The sequence below is a fragment of the Tachysurus vachellii genome, chromosome 7, assembly GCF_030014155.1.
Source record: "Tachysurus vachellii isolate PV-2020 chromosome 7, HZAU_Pvac_v1, whole genome shotgun sequence".
In the NCBI taxonomy this organism is placed as follows: domain Eukaryota; kingdom Metazoa; phylum Chordata; class Actinopteri; order Siluriformes; family Bagridae; genus Tachysurus; species Tachysurus vachellii.
This window is the reverse complement of record NC_083466.1, coordinates 11978204-12002617: the sequence shown is the minus strand read 5'-3', so window position 1 is coordinate 12002617 and position 24414 is coordinate 11978204. Positions and strand designations below refer to the sequence as shown.

General features: G+C 36.5%; 1 protein-coding gene across 1 annotated transcript in view; it reads left to right on the top strand.

Moving 5' to 3' along the window:
• Positions 1–456: 456 nt before the first annotated feature.
• LOC132848537 (B-cell scaffold protein with ankyrin repeats-like) overlaps positions 457–24414 on the top strand; it is a 35117-nt gene continuing 11159 nt past the window's right edge. The window contains exons 1-7 of the mRNA XM_060874336.1: positions 457–564; positions 2014–2403; positions 7902–8014; positions 9469–9607; positions 9960–10102; positions 10431–10545; positions 13391–13587. Of these exons, the coding sequence (XP_060730319.1) occupies positions 552–564; positions 2014–2403; positions 7902–8014; positions 9469–9607; positions 9960–10102; positions 10431–10545; positions 13391–13587 (1110 nt within the window). The 5' untranslated portion in view covers positions 457–551. The remainder of the gene's footprint in view (positions 565–2013; positions 2404–7901; positions 8015–9468; positions 9608–9959; positions 10103–10430; positions 10546–13390; positions 13588–24414) is intronic.

Sequence of the window (24414 nt, the reverse complement as noted above, 5' to 3'; positions counted from 1 at the left end):
AGCAGAACAAGCTAGTGTTACAAAACACACCTATTGTAAATTGTAAGACTGCATTAAACAGTATATTGGAATGTAGTCTACAGTGTGCATTAATTATATTCTAAAGCAGAAACACAGTCAAAAAGATACAGTGGATTATTAATATAGTGGATTAATAGCATAGCGTAGAATTAAATCCAATCTGTGATATGCATTAGATTTATATGAAACCATTTAGTATCAGCATCGAGAGTGTTCCTTATTTATTATGCACATTTTTTGGGAAACTTCAGCTCAGTAATTATGATAGATAGAACTAACTTTTTTTGGGATATACAATAACATACAATATCACAACAAACATCTGAGTGGAGACTGTGTGTGTGTGTGTGTGTATGTGTGTGAGTGGGTGTGTGCGAGGATTATAACTATAAACAGGGAAACTGTGGTCATAACCCGCCTTCACAGATCATACATCCCTGTGACGCACCGACTCCTAGTCTGTTAACAGATATTAACACAAAGGACCTGTGTGTGTATATCGCAGTGTCACTTGTCGCCTAGACAGAAAGATGAGCAAAACAGGTGAGTTACAACCCTTTTTATTTCTTAAAACGTTCACCCATGCTTAAAGTGAAAATGATTCTTTAAACATGTCTAAATCTAAAATTATGTATACAGTGTTAGAACATTAGTAAAAAAAATTAGGATGTAATGTACAAAGTAGTATAAAGTCTTTGCTGATTGTGTGTTGTCGTAGAGTCTTAGTGGAGAACGCTACCTATTTTTCATGATAAGGAAATACATCTTCATAAGTAAAACAAGCAGCATTAACATCCTCCTTATAAATCACATTTTAAACGCTGAGGAAGGGGATAATGCTAATTGATGTTGCTCTATGTTGCATAGAGTCTCTTATAGTCAGCAACTTTCACCTTTAGTATGATTTACAAGTTTTCATTTCTCCTTCCAATGTCAACACCCAGTTGGCCATTCTGACTATAATAAAAAGATTGGGTATTTTTTCAAAAGCTGTGGAGTATTAATGCTACAAAATCAAAAAGAAAAATATGGAAAGTTACTACTTAATGTTTAATAAAACAATGAAGGTTATCAGAATAATCATACCTTTAAAGTATTTGAATACATTTTATATTAAACCCTGACCACTATTCATACCACTACAAAACTATTATAAAAATACTTTAACATACACACAAATAGCATTAATATTGTAGTAATTTCTTTTTTAAGCGCTTACTTTAGTATGCTATAGTGTACCTTGAAACATATAGAATATTCTAGTAACTTACTACAGAACACTATAATAATAGCTTGAGGTCTACAAATTATTCTACATAAACTACAAGTTTATGGCCCCATGGCAATCAAAGACATGTGTTGCCCAAACGTTTGCCACAAAATTGGAAACGCATAAACTAGAATGCTTTAGTATTCTGTAGCATTACAATTTTCTAAACTATAAGGGCCATTCCAGTTCAAGCATCACAATACTACAGTGTACAAAGTGAGGTCAATAAAGGCATGGTTTGCCCAAGTTGCCTACACAGAGCCCTGAAGTCAACCCCACTGATTGTCTTGGGCTGCAATGGAACAAAGCACCAGGCTTCCTTATCTGCCATCAGTGTCTGATCTCACTAATGCTATGAGGCACAATAATATGGTTTAAAAAGGTTGGTTTGGAAGAATTTGTGAACACCTTTGGGATGAACTGGAATGCTGACTGCAATCCAGACCTCCTCACCCACCACCGCTAATGCTGTTTGTGGCCAAATGAGAACGTCCCAACAGCCACACTTGAAAATCTAAAGGTAAACATATAAAAAAGATTGGGAGTTATTATAGTAGCAAACGCTGAAATATTAGCAAAAGCTGAAATGGGCTGTTTTATGGGTTTAATGTACTGTATGGTCAGGTGTAAACAAACTTACATACTTTTGGCCGTACTTTGTCACACCACTGAGCGTACATTGTGGCCTTCATCTACTGTACCCTCTCCTCTTCTTGCTCTAGGTAAAGAGCTGCTAATCATCTTTGAGCAGGAGGCAGAGCAGTGGGCCTTATACATACGCTCCATCCTGGCAAAATCTGTTCCAGAGACCGGTATATGTTGCTACAACATTGTATCCAGTCGGCAAGACAACTTTCTGGAGCTGAATGGCTACAAGTGCAAACTGCTCATCCTGTCGCAGGGTATGCTGGAAGGCATGTGCCAACTGTACCGCTTTTTCTTAGCACGTGTGCTAAGGCCTGAGACATGTGTCGTGGTGCTGCTGTGTGGTGTCGAAAGCCTGGATCCCCTACTAGAACTCATTCCTCTGAAGGGTGAAGAATGTCTGCAGATCTCGAGTGAACATGATGCACAGGAGTACTGCTCAGCTGTGCTCGACATAATTCAGAGAGGTGAGCCTTAAACAAATATTTATGGAGTCAAAGGGTGAGGAATTGATGACTGGTTCTGAGAAGTTGCTGGGAAACTATAAGCAAGTCTATGGTTAATAATGGCAGCTCTTCCTGACATAACAAATGGCGAGTGATAAAAAGGGTAAGGCAGCTGAGGAAGAAGGATTGTGATTCTTCATTATGAAAGAAAAAAGCATTTTGAGGATGAAAAGGTGTTAACAATGATTAACCTTACTGGCTTATCTGAAGCAGACCATGCGCAAAGAGCATGCCCAAGTATACAAATAATAGAGTGGCTCAGACAAGGTGAGGAAGTCAGATTTAATAAAAAAAAATAAAGAGAATTACTCTAAAGACCGCCAGTAAATTGCATTCTTTCCCAGCTGAAAGAAGCATCAGCCTCCAATGCAGAAGTCTAGCTGTGCTAAATAACTTGGCGCAGCAGGTTAAGCAGTGTTAGGGGAACTTAATCAAGTTTACATTCTGCCAGCGTGATCGGTGATCCTGAGGACTGTAATTACAGAGCAGTGTGAGTGGGGAGGGGAGCTGAGTGAGAAAGTGAGAGAGAGTAGAGAGAGAGAGAGAGAGAGAGAGAGAGAGAGAGAGAGAGAATTAGTGAGAAAGAGAGAGAGAGAGAGAGAGAGAGAGAGAGAGAGAGAATTAGTGAGAAAGAGAGAGAGAGAGAGAGAGAGAGAGAATTAGTGAGAGAGAAAGAGAGAGAGAGAGAGAGAGAGAGAGAGAGAGAGAGAGAGAGAGAGAGAGAGAGAGAGAGAGAGAGAGAGAGAATTAGTGAGAAAGAGAGAGAGAGAGAGAGAGAGAATTAGTGAGAAAGAAAGAGAGAGAGAGAGAGAGAGAGAGAGAATTAGTGAGAGAGAAAGAGAGAGAGAGAGAGAGAGAGAGAGAGAGAGAGAGAGAGAGAGAGAGAAAGAAATAGACATAGAGAGAGAGATTTTCCACATGTTTGAATCTTCATTATCCACACTGTGCACTGACAAGCCAATTACCACCCCTAACAATATATAATCCACATGAAAAATACCAGATGGTAAGCAGCACCTCTTTTTCAAAAACGTTATTAAAAACCGCACATCAGTGTATGTTTGTATTCTACTATAGCATTTTAGTGTTACATTTTTTTTTCACTATAGACAGGATATGCTAAGCAGCATTTTCAATAAACAATAGCAACTTGACAGACACTGTGGGCAATGTGTGCTTCAATAACATTGGTCCATCTATGCAAATACAGTAATTATGGCATTTACACACTGTTCCATACCTTTAATGAATACACTTCATCAGTGTCAAATGCAAAGTTTAATAAGTAAATTCCCAGTAAGTCTGTACTCTAAAGTCTAGAAGTATGCATTATATTAATACTTAACTAATAGGTTCACAATGATAAATTTAACATCAGGAAGTAATTAAACATGTCTAATTTACATCTCTAATGTGAATAACCATTAATATTAGTTTTGAACATTTTGAAAACATTTCGAAACTCCTCCTTTTCCTCTTCACTCAACTCAATGCATAGTCATGCATCATGGATCATGAGTGGATCAGCCTCTTGAGAGACCATCACCCATTTTATAAAGTATATATTATGTTATACTTCATACTAATAAAAGAATCATATTTTCCTCAGAGAAACCTGTAAAAATTCAATCTAAAAAAATGTTTTTCTGAGTTGCAACTTAAATAGCCTAAAACTTGAGTTGAGTTAACCTGGTCAGAAAACAAGTAATGATCAGGTGACGTGTAAACAGCATGAACCTGGCACAGCAAAGAGCAATAATAAGAAAAAACAGAAGAGAATTAGATCAAAATACCAGAGAGCATGTGCCACAATACAAGGCATGGCACTGACTGGAATAATAGCACAAACCATATAATTTCACAAAAAGAGATATTGAGTGTGACTTTGTAATTGAGTCCAGGTGATGGTGATCAGTTGTTACCTTTGGTGGCCATGTTTGGCCATACATTTACATTTACATTTACATTTACAGCATTTGGCAGACGCCCTTATCCAGAGCGATGTACATAAGTGCTTACATCTCTACCATTTGATACATTAATACTGGTTCACTAGGTTACATACTTAAGATACCATGAGTTTAAAACATTGTTCAAAGTTACAATGAAAAAGTTTCAAAGTTTTTTTTTAATTAAAAAAAATCTTACGACACCATCTTATGAGTGGTGTCTTGTGGGCTGTAGTTAGACTCTAAGGTATTATTTATCACAGTGAATTAACAAATCACCAATACTTATCATTAGTAATTAGCATTATTATTATCACTGGTTATTTATACTATTTTTTATTATATATACTGGTTACTACTGGTTATTCTTATCTTACTAGTATATGCTTAGTATACTAGTAAGATAAGTATATGCTTGATTATTTCCTGACTCACACACACACACACACACACACACACACACACACACACACACACACATATATATATATATATATATACATACCACGTTAGAGCACAAAACTGTTCAATGTCCAATGTTCAATGCTGGTTGAAGGTGTAGATTAATGTTAGCAACAGTAGCTCTGACATTACTTCAACTGGAAGGCAAATGCACTTGTGCTAAAATGGTATAGTTTCAATAGTAACAAGTTATACAGGCACTCTGTGGTGTATGTGCCATATAAACCAATGTGTAAAGATGGTTTAGCATTTTATTCGAATGGATTTTCAGAGGCAGCGCTTTGTACCAATCAGAGCTTGCTTAAATTTTCATGAAGAACATGGAAATGTCTTCATTATAAAGGGTTCTATGGTTTCTTGGTAACAGGAAAAGAAGACAACAGGATCTAATGTGTTTCTTGTTCCACAGCAACAAATATACTACATTGTTCTTTCATTTAATAAAAAAACATATTATTTATTAGAAACTTATCGTGGCGCATTACACCATAGATCATTTTCATACTATAATAGAATTCCTATTATAGTATAGTAGAATTGTATGAACCTTATTGTATGAAAGCACATTCTCAGAGAATACAGATACATGTATAGGACATACAAATAGGAGAATACAGGGCATATAGGAAAATATGGTAGAATATTGCAATAAACAATTAATAGAGAAAATGCATGAAATGTCAATGCATTAAGCTCGTACATTTAGAGTAACAGATGACAAAAGCATAAACACACACTAAGCTTTATATATACAAGTGTTAATGAGTGTTAATAATGAGCAGGTGCAGCTAATAATGAGGAAGTTCTGAACTAATCTACTTCCTTCCCTGATATCCACGTTCCAAATGAAAATTTGGAAATTTTACTTCCTTTCTTTCAAGGAAACATACATTACCTATGGTTATATATATAAAAAAGAAAAACTCTTAAAATCCTTTACAGTGCCAATATGCTTTTAAGAAATGTTGGTCACTTTAAACCCTCATCTCTAATAGCCCCATATATTATACAGTACATACCAGGGTATGTTATCTCAGGGAATTAAAAATAAAAGGCAGGGTTGCCAGATTAATGATAAGCTAAACAGTGTGTCTTTCTTCAAAATGCATTGTATTTCACAACCAACCACACTATCTATCTATCTATCTATCTATCTATCTATCTATCTATCTATCTATCTATCTATCTATCTATCTATCTATCTATCTATCTATAGCTATGCATATGGAATGAAAACAGTTTGTTGAAATTTAAATATAGTTGTGTTCACTGTGTTTTGTACAGAATCGCTCCTCATATGTACTTTCATATTGCAGCTCCACTCAATATTTTTCATGAACAGCAGGTCCACCTCTCAGGAAAAGTTAGGACATAACCATTGTCATTGACATTTCCATTCTTTCCATTCTTTTTTGTGCTTTCACACGGTCACACATCACCCTCCCTCGCTCTTTTTCTCTCCCACACATATTACATGCCTCTTGAACACCCGCATCAAGTATACATTCAGGTAATACACACAACACGGGGTCAGGTATGTCAAACTTTGTGTGTAAATATCAATATGAGAAAAAAACAAATGACATGAAACATGGTACAGTACTCACTGTGTTCAGCAGTCACTGGGTATTAGAATAAATTCTATTGAAGTAAGGGAGAATATAAAGTAGAGTCGGTTACTAAGATGGCAAACTCAACACAAATCATTCACATTTCCACTTTTTCTCTGGAGAATGTAGCTATGTCTAGAATGTAACTCATGTGGTTGTGGATAGAATAAACAAAAAGATGTATTTATAGTGAAGTTTAGTTTCTATTCTCTCTCTCTCTCTCTCTCTCTCTCTCTCTCTCTCTCTCTCTCTCTCTCTCTCTGCACAGATGTTTAAAGTACAATGGCATGAAACATGGTACAGTACTCACTGTGTTCAGCTGTCACTGGGTATTAGAATAAATTCTATTGAAGTAAGGGAGAATATAGAGTCGGTTACTAAGATGGCAAACTCAACACAAATCATTCAAATAAAAAATATTGCAATACCATAAAGAAAAAAATTATACATAACACACACACACACACACACACACACCAAAAAAGAAAAACCCACAAAATGAAGGTGACAGCATCATTATGCTTCAGTGGCAACTGTAGTATTGTGTTTGTATAAACACTGAGTCCTTAAAAAAAGAAGCTAGGTATCTGCAATGGAAGTAGATTTAGCCAAATATCTACCAAACAATGAAGCATGTTGATTAGATATTGTCCTCTGCAGTCTCTCAGCAGCTCCAAACAAACAGACAGCTCCATTTTACCATTATAAAACCTGCTTAGTCTGTCAGCTGTCTCCATGAGAACACTGTGTGCTGCTCTGATCAGTCTGACAGCTTGTACTATTTATTCATAATAACAGTTTTGTTGGTGCTCACTTTGCAGGATAAGCCACAACTCTGCAGAGCAATAATCACTATATCATTTCCACATTATAAAAAAAAAAAACTAACACTAGAGACCATTTTGTTTCAATCCTTATTTTGTCACAGACTGTATTACCATAACTAATGCAAATTTCCTAGCCTGATGTAGATTCATTATTATCCTTTTTATTTTTGAACTTGTACTAGCCTTTTGATAATATTTAATGTCCTATTTAACCATGAGAACTAAAAGATTTGGATGATTATTTAAAATATTAATATTAATAAATATTTGTAGAGATATAGTATTTATAATGACCCAGGAACTTCCACATAGGAAGATATGACCAGAAACTGTTATTAGGAGTGGGTGTGTTTGGTCCAGTGGCAAATCATATGCAAACTCAGAGCTTTTCTTCTTTATCACTCAATATGCAAATCCTAATTTCCTGCTTGGGAAAATGGCTGCTAGTCAAAATAGGATTAGAAAAGTTAACTACAACGATAACAATAATTATTGATGATAAACAATCACGAGATGATGAACTACACGTATTTTCACCTTTCAAAATTAGACGCAAATGGTTTAATATACTATGAATACATTTTAAGGATTTCACTTTTATTTGGTCTCAGGTGGACAGATGTCAGGAGACACGAGAATTCCTCAGGAACCAAAACTGGACAGAAGACATTCTGCTGGTGCCAGATCCTCTCTTCTAGTCCTGCCCACTCATGTTTCTTGTGAGGTCTGCATCACTATTTAACTACATTTCATAAAAAAGATAAAAACAAATGAATTCCTTAAAAGAAGACAAATGAAAAATATTTAATGAAATGCTTCATGATAGAGCAACACAATACTGTAATAAACACCATTATTACTAGCTACAGACCAAACATATCCATACTAGTGTTAATAATGACCGAGTTGCTATGGGAAAAATAATAAAATCATATATATGTATATGATATATAAGTGCAGCTTTCAAATGTGATAGTTGATGTCTTTTTCTCCTAATAGTACAGCATGTCTCTGGAATGTTTTCTCAGAGTGACATCAAAGTCTTTTAATAATCCAGACAACGCTGGTAAATTCTCAGAAGGTGTTGATTAATTTTCCTTAACATTGACAACTACAACAACAATTAGCACTAACAACTACAACATTGACAGTAGTGCTGGCTTCAAGGCAAACAACAGGTTTCTATTAATGTGCTCGTTCTAATGAGCTGTCATTCCTGTTGTCACGACTAACTCTAACGGAGATGCTCCACGTATTAATATAGGACACATATAATCTAATTAACAAAGACTGATAATAAAGAAAATTGATGCGATGACATGATGTCTGAGGAGACATTGATATAATATTAGTATAATATAGAGTTACCGCGTCAGCATTAATCAGTTGTAGATCTCCACATCAGTGGTACCACCGGGAACATAGGTCATCTTGCTACTAATTTGTATGTCTGAAACATGTAAGAAGCTATTCTAATCATTTCATTTAGAGAAAGAAGAAGTTTAGTTCTTGTTTTGACCAGTGACTTTATTAGGATCAATTCCAAAGTCTGCTGGTTGCAATGATAAATCCAAATTGCTGAAATGAAAGAAATGAAACACTTCAAAAGCTGTTGTTGGAATATAATGAAATATATTTTTGTGTGTTATCAAAGAGTTTTATTACTTCATATACAGGAACTATTAGCCATAATATTAAAACCACTGACGTGAAGAAGAGGTGAAGTAAATAACAAGGATTATCTCGTTACTATGGCACCCCTCTGGGGGTGGATTACTGTATATTAGGCAGAATGTGATTAGTTAAGTCTTGATGCTAATGTGTTCAAAGCAGGAAAAATGGGCAAGCATAAGGATCTGAGACACTTTGACAAGGACCAAACTGTGATGGCTAGAGGACGGACTCAGAGTCTCAATCTCAGATCTCATTCTCAATCTGATTGAGCTTTTGTGGGATGTGGTGGACAAATAAATCCCAAAAATAAATGAAGGGCCAGACAAAGGGGGACATACACATCAGGACAGAAATCTTAGGAAAATTGAATATGACAGTAATCGATAAAGATGAACTAGTAAGCAATAAATGTTTAAACTGTTTGATTGTAATGTAAAAGTTGTTACTATAACTCTAAATGAATACAACGTTGTACAGTTCATGACTTGATCTCCCTCTTCACAGAATCCTGGGGAGGTTTTCCTTCTCCTGCGGCAGGCCATAGCTAGTAAAGACTTGGAAGTGGAGTTCAGTGGGAGCAAGCAGAAAGTGAGAGTAAAGCCAAAAAACTGGAATGAGAGCACTCTCAGTGTGACTGCTGCAGGTAAAGATTTATCCTAAACATTTCCACTTTTTCTCTGGAGAATGTAGCTATGTCTGAACTCATGTGGTTGTGGATAGAATAAACAAAAAATGTATTTATAGTGAAGTTTAGTTTCTATTCTCTCTCTCTCTCTCTCTCTCTCTCTCTCTGCACAGATGTTTAAAGTACAATTGTGTAAAATAATAAATCAGTAATTTGCCTAACCCTAGAGCCTAACGAAAGAATCATTTTTCTCATCCTAAACGTTGGCAAAAAGGAAATAACAGTATCTTCTGTCAGCTCTGTAAACAGAGAAAATTCACGATGCATGAAGGTTTGTTTTGGTCAGGATTATGCTAATTGCATGTTACAGAATTTCCTGCTGGAAATGTGGCTGTAACGCTCTACTGTGGAGACGTAGTGAAGGGAAGCACACACCTACACTACTACAACACTATGGGAGAGATTTCCCGCTTGCTCAAGCAGGCTGCAGACCCGATGAACTTCATGTGTCAGGTACACAAACAGGATGAAACACATTAGAGGCTCCATTAAGCAAACACCACAGACACAGTATGTTGCAGGTAAAATACAGATATCAAACACCATCCTGGAATTTTTCAAATGCATTGTTATGTTAAGTATATACAGTATCTAGGTTTAAGCAGGTATGGGTATGTTTATTTTGATCATATATCATTTAAATAACTTTCCCACCTGAATATGTCTAGCATGCCAGTGTCGGTGTCAAAGCTCTGTAAATACCTTAAATAAGAGGTTTATGAAAAAAGCAAGATGAAAATATTAAGATTTATGTTTATTGGTTTAAATGTATTTGATTCAGGCTTTTCAGTCATCCTCCTCAGAGAAGCTGGATCACATTCTAGCAGCATGTGTGGTGAAGAAGATGCCTACTGGAGGTTTCCAAGGACTGCAGGCTGATCAGACTCTGGCTAGAGGTGAATGATTCTCTGGATCTGAATTACTCATGAACACTGACCACAACTCAATTCAACAGAAGCCAGAACTGATAGGCAGCTAGAAGCAGCTTTCCCCAGTCCCTGCCTTGCATCTACAGGTTCCTCATTTCTCATTCTGTTCATGAATAAATTATCAAGGAATCTCATCCGGCTCAGATAGGTACATTCTTTTGGGCATTTATGACTGACTTCCTTTCTTTCACTGGAAGGCCCAGAGCACTAAAACACACTTTAATTCACAGTAATTGTTATGTTATGATATATATATTTATATATAATGAGGTCAACTGTCGAGCTAGACTGGAAATGCTAGTTTTGAGATTTTAATTATATGCAGCAGAAGGCAATCTCGCTTCCAAGTAAAACTGAAACGCAACTTATTGGCAGGATTGGAAATGACAAGCATGTCATTTCACAGATCATCATTTCTAAGGAAAAAGTCAAGTTGACATGAGTTTTACAGAACATACCATGCACCAGTTACACAGTATTAACCTCATCTCTGGTTCTGCTAGAGAATGCAAATTGAAAGAGCAGATAACCGTCATTTAAAAATGATAACTTGAGAAACTCTGCACAATCTCATTTGCAGAGAACAAATCATATCTACTGAATCTGCTATCGACGCAGTCACCCTTATACACCTGAGCTCGTAAATGTCAGATGACCCCACATATCCCCTATCACTCATTTCTGCTTTCTTGAAATCTGAATCAAGCTTCATGTGTATCACTTGCTCTGAATGCCTTTCTTATGTATTTTAAGCCACTGTTTCTCATTTACATTTGTACGCACATACTCATATACATTCACTTACCAACTTCGCTCCACTTTATTGATATGGCGTCTGAAAGCAATAACAGTCTGATTAGGGAATGCGTGTCATTTAATTTGACCTTTGGTTCTTGGTAATGTACATTCTCTTAAATCCTCCTCTGTGCCGATCTCTTAGAAGATAGCACATAATGTGATATTGTGGTGTTTTTGGCCTGCAAATAAAAAGGATATCTTTTAGATGAATAAACTCTAATATTGAAATGGGCCGTAATATAATATGATGTCAAAATATTCCTTGATGCACAAAGAACATGAAAAAAAACTGCTGATCTCCTTAGATTTTCACACACACCATTCTCTCAAACTGAGACAGAGTGAGAGCCAGTTCTATAGGTGCCTTTTTGTTAAGAGAGGTCAGACTGGTTCAAGCTCCTAGTAAGGATAAAATAACTCATATAATCACTTCTCAGAATGTACAAAACATCTAACCTTGTGATGAATTGTCTACACCAGCAATAGACCACATCAGGTTCCTCTCCTGCAAAAACTGAAGCTATCGTGAGCACAGATTTTCCCATGCTGGCCAGTTTTGGTATACTTTTTTCCATGCTTCAGCTGTGGGGTGGTGATATCTCAAGTGGTTAAGGCTCTGACTTAATGACAGGAAGGTTGGGGTTCAGCACCCCAGCACCACCAAGCTGCCATTGTTCTAAAAAATATATATTCCAAAAAATACCCCTCGGCCATCAAGATCTTTGTTTGTAGCGACCAATTAGAATGAGATCACAGCATGCAGACAGTGTGTCTATGATTTTCACATCCATTTTTAATTTAAGATGCAGTATATTGCAATGAGTGGGTGAAAGAAAGAAGGATTATGGACTGGATTATGTCAGAAATGTGTCTGCACCACAGTGACCTTGTTTTCTATGTAAAAGCTTAGAAAAAGGGAAAAAGTGTTTCTGTTTTCCAATGTCTGAATTTTATGGGCTTGTTTCAAGTCTGGTTTGTGAGTGTAGGTGGTTGGAAATGTTTGCTAAAACCTGGCAACCCTGTGTAATGATATTAGCTGTTATATGTTTGCATCGCTGGTGACAGGAAACACCCCTGCTGTATGAAACACAGCAAAATCTCTCAAAACAAACTACTAGACTGTATAACTGTAATTAATTGTTTAGTTGTCTACTTTCAACCTTTTACGTGCTTAGTCTTAATATACACTAAATAGTAGCATATACTGTAGCAGTTATAGGCAATTGATAGCTTCTGTAACTTTATTTTATTTGAGGCCATGTCAGTATGTTGTCCTGCCCCATTAAATCTATGGAATACTAAAATGGCTGCTGCTGTGGTGTTTTGTGAATGCTGTGCCTGACCTTGCCAGTGTTTTAGTGCACACACTGAAAGCTGGTCCTAAATAACCAGGAGCGGTTTACAAATTGGACACTGATTGATGGTGTAATCAGTTCATCAGTAGTCAGGTATTGATCCTGTGACCAACAAATGATTGTCGATAGCTGCCTCTGAGCTGTCTTCTGCAAGCAGTGCCGGTCATCAGTCAGGGTACAAGCTGACCACAGCCTACAAGAAATGAATTTTCATCCAGTTTAAACAGTAAGTTTCAAAATAGCTGGATTAAAAAAATAGCACAGGCAACAAAACATTAACCAGAATAATCTACATATTAAGTTTAATATAGTCATATATGAAGCTGGACAAATCCTACTGATAAATATTGCATCGCGTTCTTACACCTACACACTGAGATAGAGCTTTGACACTGCAGCTAAAGCCTCGGTGTAAAGTAACCTTTTATATAGCTTCCAAAGCAATGACAGTCTATCAATTTTCTGTTTTATTTTTGACTATGCATTTGATTCTGCTACCACGTTTCTGTGGGCCTTCAAATCTGCTCACGATTTAGATCTCTCTGTTTTTACACTTTTGGACTTGCTATGCTTTTTTTATTTTTATTTTTTTATCATCAAACATTTTTAGCCATTCATTATACAGGATAATAGAAATAAACCTCCGGTGTCACTTTCAGTATCCACCTCGGAGGACATCCCAACTCTGCTACACTTTGCGGCACTGTACGGGCTGAAAGATCTAGCCAGTGTTCTTTTACAGTGCCCTGGAGCTCAAGAAGCCATGAGAAGCACCAACAGTTCAGGACACACACCTCTGATGCTAGCACATGCCAACGGACACTCGCAACTCCAAGTCCTTCTGCAGGAATCACTGGTGAGTTCTTCTGCTAGACACTTTAACTGTAGGAAATGTCATTTAAAGTATTTACAGATTTTTTTTTTTTTTTCAAGAAATATATCTCTGATTGCTATAGACACAAGACAGACAAACAGACAGACAGTTACAGTGGACTGATATGACACAAACACACCTCTTGCCTGGATGGATACTAAAATATGCCAATGTATATTTGTGCTTCCTTAAATAATGTTGTTATTACTAATAATAATAATACTAATAATAAACATATGATATTTCTAGTTGCACCTGCTACAGCCACAACTTGGATAGCAGAAGAAGGATTTTTGTCTGACACATCCAGTTTCTCTAGAAACATTGTGTACTTTTATTAATTTTTGGCACACATGGTCTTTTCATTTCAATTTTTTTTTAGTTCCTGAAGGTCTGCCTTCTTTAAAAAGAAATAATACTTTTCCAAATTCAGGGAACTATTGATCATAGATCATGACAATATCTACCTCATAATGTCAGATTTACTTCAGTTTTGGACATATTCCAGAATGATCAGAAACGTACAAGAATAGAAATCAAACAAAAAACAATGTACTGTATATTGCACCTCTTTCTCGAATCTGCATTTGTATCAGTTTAGAATATATTATATGTTCGTTGTGCAATGAATTCATTCCACCCTCAGTGTATGCATACAGAATGTATAGAGACTAAATGACAGGAACGAGAACAAGACTGTGGCAAATAAACCCTGCAGATCTTACTCTCCAGGGGTTTATAGCTCCCTGCTTAAAGGCAACCTTACTAACTTTCAAGCTATTATTTATGGACTTCCTCCCACATCTTTCAGGCCCCTCAGTGGTTGTAAATACCCAGCTCAGGTGGATTGGGGTCAGCTAGCAACCACAGTCAAGTCACTGATTTGTTTCAGCGTATCTGCTGCCAAAAGGATGTTAATGTGGCAAGAGAAGGTGTCTATATTTTTTCAAATGTTTCCCTTGGGAATGAGGTGAAGAAAGGAATTGTGTTAGATTTATGTCTTTGAATGCTGCTGTGTCTAGGGTTGGTCTTGTGATATACTTGAAGATCAACATGCCAGTAAACGTAGCCTTATATCCTGGAATATTGGACTCTGAGGAGAACATTTGGTTCTTTAAGAAACCCTGTTCACAGTAATGAATTAAAGCCAAGGCTAGGCCAATGCAACAATGACGAAACATCACAAATAATATTTATAATCCTTTCGCCCTGTTTCGGCCCAAATGAACTATTTTAATTGTTTAACAAATGTAAGCCAATATCAAAAGACAATCTCACAGATTAAAAAAAAAAAGTTATTTATTCACAGTGGTGCATTATAGTGAAGTGTTTGGAGAATGTTAATTGCAACATTATGCTATCATTTATAGTTTTGAATGGATGGAAGACTTTTTGCGCTAAGATCTCCAATAGCACCCACATGAAAGCTCAGTACTATGCATTTATTCACTAATGGTAAGCAGTTAAAATGTATCAATCAACATATCAATGAATGCGTTAACCAGAATCTGAGGAACCAAGTGATCTGCTGCTTTTTATAATAGGCTTCTTACAAACAGCACAGTACAAACCTGTCTGAAGCTAATAAGCCACCTTGATGTGATGATTATATAAGTGCATGGGTATTATTGTAGGTGAATGCTAAATAAATGAATGAAAAATGAATTAATAGTCTTATATGAGATTATGAGAAGAGCTAAGGAATTATTGAGAGATTGAATGCATACATACAGCATCATGTGTGTGTGTGTAATTTTAGATTTAACATTAAACCTTACAAAACACACGACAATCCTTAAACTATCACAAACTGTAATATTACATTAACGTTACATTATGGAATTACAAATGTAAAAATGTAATCCTAAAATTCGGAGATACTTTAATTGTTCTCAGCAGTTTCTTGCAGCATTGTGGTATTGACTGATTTTCAACCAATTTCTCCTCATTCGTATTGATGAGTACGTTGGATGATTTCTGTTTTTAGGCAATGAACAGCTGTTTTGAGTTGATAGTAATTCAATAACATTGGAGCATAGGGAAAAGCTATATTGATTATTAGAGTAACATTATTAGAGGCAGTACATTAAGATCCAGTATCCAATCAGATATACAGAATTGATATTGATACTACTCTAACATATTACTGCTCTGAAGCTTTTTGTTTGTTTGTTTTCCCATGGAAATCCTTTTGAGGAATATTATCTGTAGGAAAACACTTAGCTTCACCTCAGATTTGACCCTAGAGTGATATCAATATCTGTCAGACATCAGTGTGCTGTGAAGTGTGAGAGTGCTGTCTCTGCTACTCAATCTACAACAAGGCAACTTGTTTCAGATGTACTGACTCGGGCTTAATTACAAGACATTGCTGGTGAGGACTAATTGCATTTGATTTCTCAAGTGGTTTGACTTGCAACCTCCACCATTAGCTCTTTTTTTTTTGCTGAACATTGTTTAAAATGCACAAGCCTCTATCTATCTATCTGTCTGTCCGTCCGTCCGTCCGTCCGTCCGTCCGTCCGTCCGTCCGTCCGTCCGTCCGTCCGTCCGTCCGTCCATCTATCTATCTATCTATCTATCTATCTATCTATCTATCTATCTATCTATCTATAATGTTTCTAGTAGGCAGAAATACTTTATTCTTAAAGCCCTGACTTAAAGACCTGACTGTCTAATTTCATGATTCATTAACCATTAACCACCACTGTGGAGTGTGACAAGACAAAGAAATTCAGTGTGGACCATTGACATCACAAAAAAGATGTAAAAATACAATTTTTGGCCTCTGATAAAATAGTTAAATCTATTTGAAGGATATGAGAATGCAAAAAAAGGCAATTAGGAATGACTCTAGAGCTGGCTTTCCTTAATAACAACTATAACAAAATCCTCATAAATTGTGCTTTATCCTAGTGGACTTTTCCATATAAACTAGTGCTCTGAGAAAAATTGTAAAAAAAGATCACATTATGTTAACATATAAATCAGACTCAAATGACATAACCCTACCTTCCTTTACACAATATGTGATTTATGACCTTAAAGCCACCATGTCTACAGAACTGGTCTCCTACAGGTGCACTTTATCACCATCACTAACAAGCTCTCAGTCCATCCAGACAATTCCCAACCACAAGGGAATGAAAATGAGAGGACTTAACCTAATCCCCTCTCTGTGCTGCTTATTATGTGATGGCTGTAATCATGTCTGTAAAATTAGATTAAAATTGACTAATAGACTTCACCTAGCTCTGCACTACATCTCATAAACATAAGCGAAAATATAATATAATGAAGGAATCTCCTTATTGGATCGGTTGGGGGTGAAAAAAGATGGATATCCTCTGGAGCGTAATCAAGGAAGAGCAATATGTGACCTAGATTTAATGTATTAAAACGTGTAAAAGGGTTAATCAGAAGTGATCAATGAAGATGTCAGCCTGTGTTAAAGCTTATACACATCATGACTTTCCTGAGCATATCAAATATTTGGTGCCATATATTATTTACAACAATTATGTGCTCAAAAGCAATCTATATTTAATAGAAGGATCAATATGTTTTAATCATGTAAATGTACACCAACTTTTTCCAAATGTATATGAGCAGATCCCAGTGGCTTCCACAGGAGGAAATGTAAAAGCTCTGGCCACCAGTGTTGCAGCCAGGAATTTATTTTGAGGGGATGAATCATTGAAACCTAAACCTTATAACCAGAAAATAAAGATTTTATAATTTTTTAAATAAATAAATAAATAAATAAACAGCTACTATTAACATCATGATACCATGGTATTAGAATACGGTTTATGACCTAAAAGCAGCAATTAGCATCTCTCATACTGTACATTCAAACTGTAAACGGTATCTGAGGACTATTTTGCTATTTTAGTAATCAGTATTTATTATTAATACTAATAATTATATAAACATCCATTGCGTGTTCACTCAGCTGATGGGTAATGCATGCTGTTGTACAAGTAGTTTTAAAATTACTCTTGTAACCGTATGTTCTGATCAGCTAATCAGTGTGTCTGTGTGGGCAGTAGTGAATTAGGGAAACTTGCATTTTAGCTGCTATGTAGCTAAAAGTATGAGGACACTTGACCATGACAGGCATATGTGCATTACCACCCCCTCAACCTCCCCCATTCTCTTGTTTTGCTGCTCTTCTGGGAGAGGTTTTTACTAGATTTTGGAGTGTGACTGTGGGGATTTGTGATCATTCAGCCATAAGAGCATTCTGAGGTCTGAGGTGTAGTCAGTGTTCAAGTTCATACAAAATGTGTTCAGTGGCGTTGAGGTCAGGATACTTGAATTCTTCCGCTTATTTTGTGCACATGTGCATTGTCATGCTAGAATACATATCATAATCAGAACCAGCATTATTGCCAAATACTACGAGAATTTTATGCAAGAAATACAGTATGTCCTGTATAATAGTGCAGTATAATATTGTCTAAAAGGTAAACCAGAGCAAACATTGAATTACAAATTCTACATTCAGTGCACATGGAAACATTAACTGAACACTTACCGTATGTTTGGGTCTCTTAGTTCCAGTGAAGTACTGAAAATTAGTCCCTTAATTATCATTCTAACCAAGCAGAAATCACATCTGAATATACTGAAAGCCAAGATCATCTAATTAAGAAAAAGCAAGAATAGAGGTGCTTTAAGAAAAAGCAATAACAAATGTGTTTCTTCTTGGTTAATCCTGTTTCTTGCTATAGCAGCGGCACAAACTAGAGCACTTAAATACAGAGGACTCATTATGCTTTCTTGACATACTATGAATAGCATTATGTTTCAGTCCTCGATCAAAACAAATATATATTATGTATATAATTATCATCAAACCACCTGCAATTAAACCTGAAATCCTCCACTCCAGCTAAACCTTGGTCTGCCCCTGGCCTTTACCCGTCTAATTAGCTGGATATGCTTCACAAACAACAATGTAAAAGCTTATGAAATGCTCCTGCTTTAGTTGTGTGTCATTAATTTGCTACATTATCATCTCCTGACCTCCTACTTTCCTTACTAGCTTTCTTTGTTGGCATTATGTCACAGTGTCTAGTTATGTCCAGTTTTGGGCAACATAGTGTTCTGTTGTAATTAGGTTCATTGGAGTTGTTCAGTTAATTGGCAGAGACACATAACAGCACTTATCTTTTTTCCTGCAACTTGTACATTGAACCCACACCATGTCAGTGCTACATTTTACAAAAGAGAAATTAGACTGTTTAAATGATTCACTTACACTTATAGTGTATGTTTACATGAGGTTCATCTCTCAGTGGGTTTTAATTGTGAAACCTGAGCTCATGAGATTTCCACATAAATGAGGGAGATGATGATGGATTTTTACTAGGATGTTTAAGAACGAACAGATGAATGCAAACCCCGTCTTGATCCTTTACATCATTTCTTGCGACTTTTCTCATATCTGGTTGGTTTATTAACTGGATTACAAAGGAAAAAAGAAAGCCTCTAATTATTCTCGTTCTTCATTTACACATCACACCACTGTTGCTTGACTTATTTCCAGTTGCAAGGTTTATATTAATACTCTCTTTCGAATATGTTATCGTTTCTATAACAACATTCACAGAGGCTTGTATGCTAATCATCAATACGGTAAAGTTTCTCTGAGGGAACTAACTTGTTCCATGGATGCTCTCCAACACAACTATGAACTGATTAAACTGGTTTTGAAAGAAATAAATACTTAAAAAAATAACTGTTATATAAAAACCTAAGAAAAAATAGTGTGAATGCTGTATTTGGAAAATTAACTCAGTTTTGCATCATACCACTTATGCCAGTGAGGATTAATTCCTTACATATTATATGTACTAAGGGCCATAACAGAAGTACTGTACAACTTTTGTTTTTGTCAACAATTCATATCCCAACTGCAATTGGTCATTGCTCCAGTTATCATATCTCCTGCTCGCAACTGTGTGTTAGTCAAAACGTCTGATCAGTAAATCATTCAAGTTAAAAATCCTCTGTATATTGCCATGTCAGTGTGATACAGTACAGTGCCCTTGAGCTCTGTTGTTATGCCCTTGTGCAACACACTTTATCCTACATTGCACCAGGGGCACAACCTCCTTCAGCCCTTTCTCTACCTACTGGAGCATCTAAATGTGACTGTGTTGCCTGGACAAAAAACTTTCCCCAGTCAATCACACAAATAATATAAGGGCCATTCTCAAGAGTTTACTTGTGCTGAAATAAACACTGTTCTTTATTCTCGTGATAACATATTACGCAAATCATGACATCCACTTAAAAGGTCAGCATGGCTTAATGGTGTAATTCTATTGTGAGCAGGTTACATTTGGTCTCAGCTCTTATTTCAGCTTACACACAAACATGTCAGCTCTCTTCCTTTGAAGATGACATTTCAAATGACAAAATGCATGTAACTGTTAAAACAATTAAAGTGCTTTGTTGTGGAACAGTTTGTTATTTTTATTTTTAAGTACAGGTTTGGGATACTGACTTGCTTTGTAGGCTGGCTGATCATTCGATTTGTTAGATCATGTTGTGAATGGCAGAGCACAAGTGGCAGCACTGGCGGATGCATGGTGTGATCAATCACTGGGTTTATAAATAGATTAACTCAGGCAATGGGAGTTACTTTACCCAGCCAAATTGCAATCCACAGGCACCCTCGTGCCAGTGGAAGAGCTCTAAACAGCTCCTTGGCAATAGCAGCTTGGAGTCTGATGAAACTAGGTGCAACCGTAATCAAGCATGGTAGCCATTCTGCACCTCTGACAGCATGCAGCCCTTCAAGTCGTCACTTATCTGAAACTGACCTGCATTAAATTTGGTCATTGGAAACCATTCAACATCCTGTTTATCCAGTTTAAGAGTCATGAAGGTGCACGCTTTACGTATTGATGATGATGACCTTTCTTTAGTACATGGCACTTTATCTCTCTTCCGAGATATTATTACTCTTTGCATTTAATCTGCATTTATGTCAATCAGCTGTTCATGTTTCATACCTTCATCCGAAGCCCAAAACAAATAAGATGTAAAGTTGGTGGTAAAGCCTTCCAGGTCTTAACTTTGAGAGCCTGTTTCTCCTCTTTAAATCATTTTGATCCTCATCACTCTCCTGGCCGACAGAAGTCTGTAACCACAGCAACGTTGACTCACAATGTGCAGTACAAAGCCTGAATTCTGGAGGAGAGCAGATTAAGTGTTTTGCCCAGAGATCATTTTCTTCTTTTTTTCCAATGCAGTTTCCCTCCTGGGTGGCTACTAAATTCACTTGTTATTTATTCCCTGGTGAAAATTTCAGTGCTTTTCCCCCTCTCTATTGTGCTGAAATTCTGAAATTACATGTTCTAGATCACTGAATAGGTCAAACAACATGAATAAATACTAAGGTCATTTTCACACTTAAGGTGTTTTTTTCTCTAGATCCAGAGCATTTTGTCCAGAGGTCTACTTTTGTAGAGACTGACAGCTGTTTTTGAGAGTTGTTATGGCCAGCAGAGGAAATGGACTGGATATATGAATCAGGACTTAAGAAGCAGAAGCAGAGCAGAAATAGATTACTTATATGGTGTGAGTGCTTGCTCTGAGAGACCATCATGAAAAATGCACATCTTAAGTCAGCCTACACGGCTAAATGTCTTCTTATAATGAAAGCTCATTTGCAGCATGATGACGTCTTCTATCTAGAAGTACTGTTCTTTACTTGAATGCGTCTAACAAAGGAAACCTATAAGCCAGTGAAACCTGGTTTAGTAAATAAACTTAGTGCCTTCCAGAGACAATTAAGTGCAAGAGAAATATACATACTGTAAATCTGTTGATTGTTGAACAAAAATCATGTTCAATTTTCAAATGGACTTTCATTCCACATTTTAATTATTATGTAAGTCCGCAAACATGAATGCACATAAGTGATGCATGGAAAAAGTCCAAAATTAAGAAAGAAATCTTCCGTATAAAAGCACACCTGTAATTTGGAGGCCTGCCATTTACAACAAGCCCAGAATTTATCATGGGTGTGGGATAAACCGGCATCAGCATTTATCACAGATTTTTTCTCCAATGGACATCATATAGTCTAAGGAGGTAACAGGATTACAGTATAATATGACTGTATAATATAATATGAATATGACTTTCTGGGCTGATATGTAAGAAAATCACAGCTGACTCCTAACATAATGAGTTATGTGTTAACGGTGATAATCCTTACATTGTATCACCAGATTTATGTGTATTACTCTTGCATTTAAGTCTGATTTATGTGCTAATTATAGTTTTATTAAAACCTCTGGCAAATGGCACGACACCATAAGGACTAGCTAAATTAGCACAATTATATTATGTCATTTTGTGATTCTTCTGAAATTAAAGTGGGTATGATTTTGATGTTTGAAACTTTAACCAACACTTCAAAGCTTAAAAGATAATGAATCAATGACCATTAATAACTGAATAATGATACACACTGGCAAAAATAAACTATTTGAATAGAAAATTACATTACGCAATTTTAATAATTACACCTCAAGTTTCATGAATTCGGGGTGTTTGGCATCCGGTTGGCCCAGAAAGCATCATGTCCCATCAGGGTCACCATAATGGATCATCGCAACCCTCCCAATTTTTATCCAGGCTTGGGAGCAGCATTGAGAGTTAATCCCTCAGTTGCTGGGTTAGTTCCCTGCCAAGGAATCAATCCCAGGCCACAGCAATGACCACCAATGGTTAGCATATGCCTGTTAGAAGCTGCCATAAATAGTTTATGTAGATGTTATGTAGCCTAGTAAACAATTTACACAGATAATTTGCACATTTTTTACCAAATATATTTTGCACGCACTATTTTGTATTTGCATGCACTATAAAATTATATCAGGGTTAGTGTTAGAGTCAAGCTGTACCTGCTCCATTATCCAGTGATTATGAGATCAGGTTCTTGTCTGTGTGTGATGTTTTGCGTGTTCTTATCTAGTACGTATTCTCTGGTATCTTCCCACCTCCCGAAAACATGCCAATAAATACAGGTAAAGCAACGAATTAGTGTCCCATTCAGAGTGTACAGGATCTCTGGATCTGCTGTGGCCAGTAGATGACTGAATAAATGATTTCAAGCAATCAGCCCATAATCAATTACAGCATATCCTAATATGACACAATACACAGTGTTGTGCATAAATATTGACACCCCATTGAACTTTGACATAGTTAGTGTAGTTTAACTTGAATATTATGTAATATATCTATACAAAAGAGCCTGGAATAGTGTGGGAGGAAAAAAAAAATCAATATTGGTTTCTGCATAAGAAATATAAAAGTTGTGATTGCATAAGTATTCAGCCCTGTTCCTGTAAACCCACTAAATTAGCTCTGGTGCCATTAGAAATCACATATTTACTTGAATGGAGTCCACCTGTGTGCAATTATATCATCATGTGGTCTCAGAATAAACACATGTGTGAATACTTATACAAGGCACTGTGTATCAATAGAAGTGATGGACTGGATCCCTGAGAAAAGAACAAAATAAACTATTCAGTGATTGGACCGCTCTCACTGAGGAGAATAGAAGTAGGATATATGCAGCTTTCATTGGGCATGAGGTATTACCAGACAGTGTTGAGGAAAGTGATTATAAAGTTAGGTTCATAAATATTTTGTTATTGACTAAAGTAGCGTTATCTTTGATGTGTACCACAGAAAATAGGAGTTGAAATGAAATGAATGAAATGAAATAATGTAATGTATATGAGCTCAGAGTGCATTTCCAGCTTTAATTCATTGTGGTGTAGAAATTAACTGCACTATTTATATATTTATTGCCAGACCATTGCAACATGATCATTTTTAATACTTTTTTAATACTTGGTGGTAAATCCTGCCATATGACTGCCATCACTAGCTGCTGGATTTCTTTCCTGCTGATGATCTGTGTAGTCTTTTCCACAGTGTTTTTCAGCTCCTACTTTTTTTCTGAAAAAAGTGTTTTTACTTGGATTCAGTTGAGGTGATGAACTTGGTCAGAAAATTCCATACTTCTTTGACTTTAAAAGTCGCAGGATGCTTTCGATGGTCACTGTCCAGTTGCAGTGTGAATCTATAGAGATAATATATTCTAATATAACATTCTGCTGCTTTAGTCATCAGTCATACTCTCACTCTCATCACTCATTTTCTACCGCTTATCCGAACTACCTCGGGTCACGGGGAGCCTGTGAGGCGTCTCAGGCGTCATCGGTCATCAAGGCAGGATACACCCTGGACGGAGTGCCAACCCATCGCAGGGCACACACACACATCATCAGTCATAGTGATCAGTAAATACAAACTTATTGTATGCTGAGCAGCCAATCAATATGCGGTGGAAGGCTTTAGATATCGGGCAGATTATTCCATTTACCATTCTCTTGTCTTTCTGGTAGGAGTTGATCTTTGTCTTTGATCTGTCCATCTGATGTTTTTCAGTCACCCGTTTGTAGAAGTTTTTGGCAAAGCCTAAGCGGGTTTTCCTGTTTATACAGCTTACCAGTGATTTACATCTTTCATCATAAGACCTCTGTATTGACTTTGATCAAGATTACCCTTGATTGTCGACTATGACAGGCAAAGAATTTTTCTTTCAAACACCATTGTTTTTCTTCCATGGACTTGCAGGGCTTTTGGACTCACCAATGTGTTCTTTCTTTTTTAAGAATATACACCAAATAGTTTATTTTGCCACTACTAATATTTTTGTGTTCTTAAATTGGGTTTATTTGGATTTACCATGATGGCTTGCTTCAG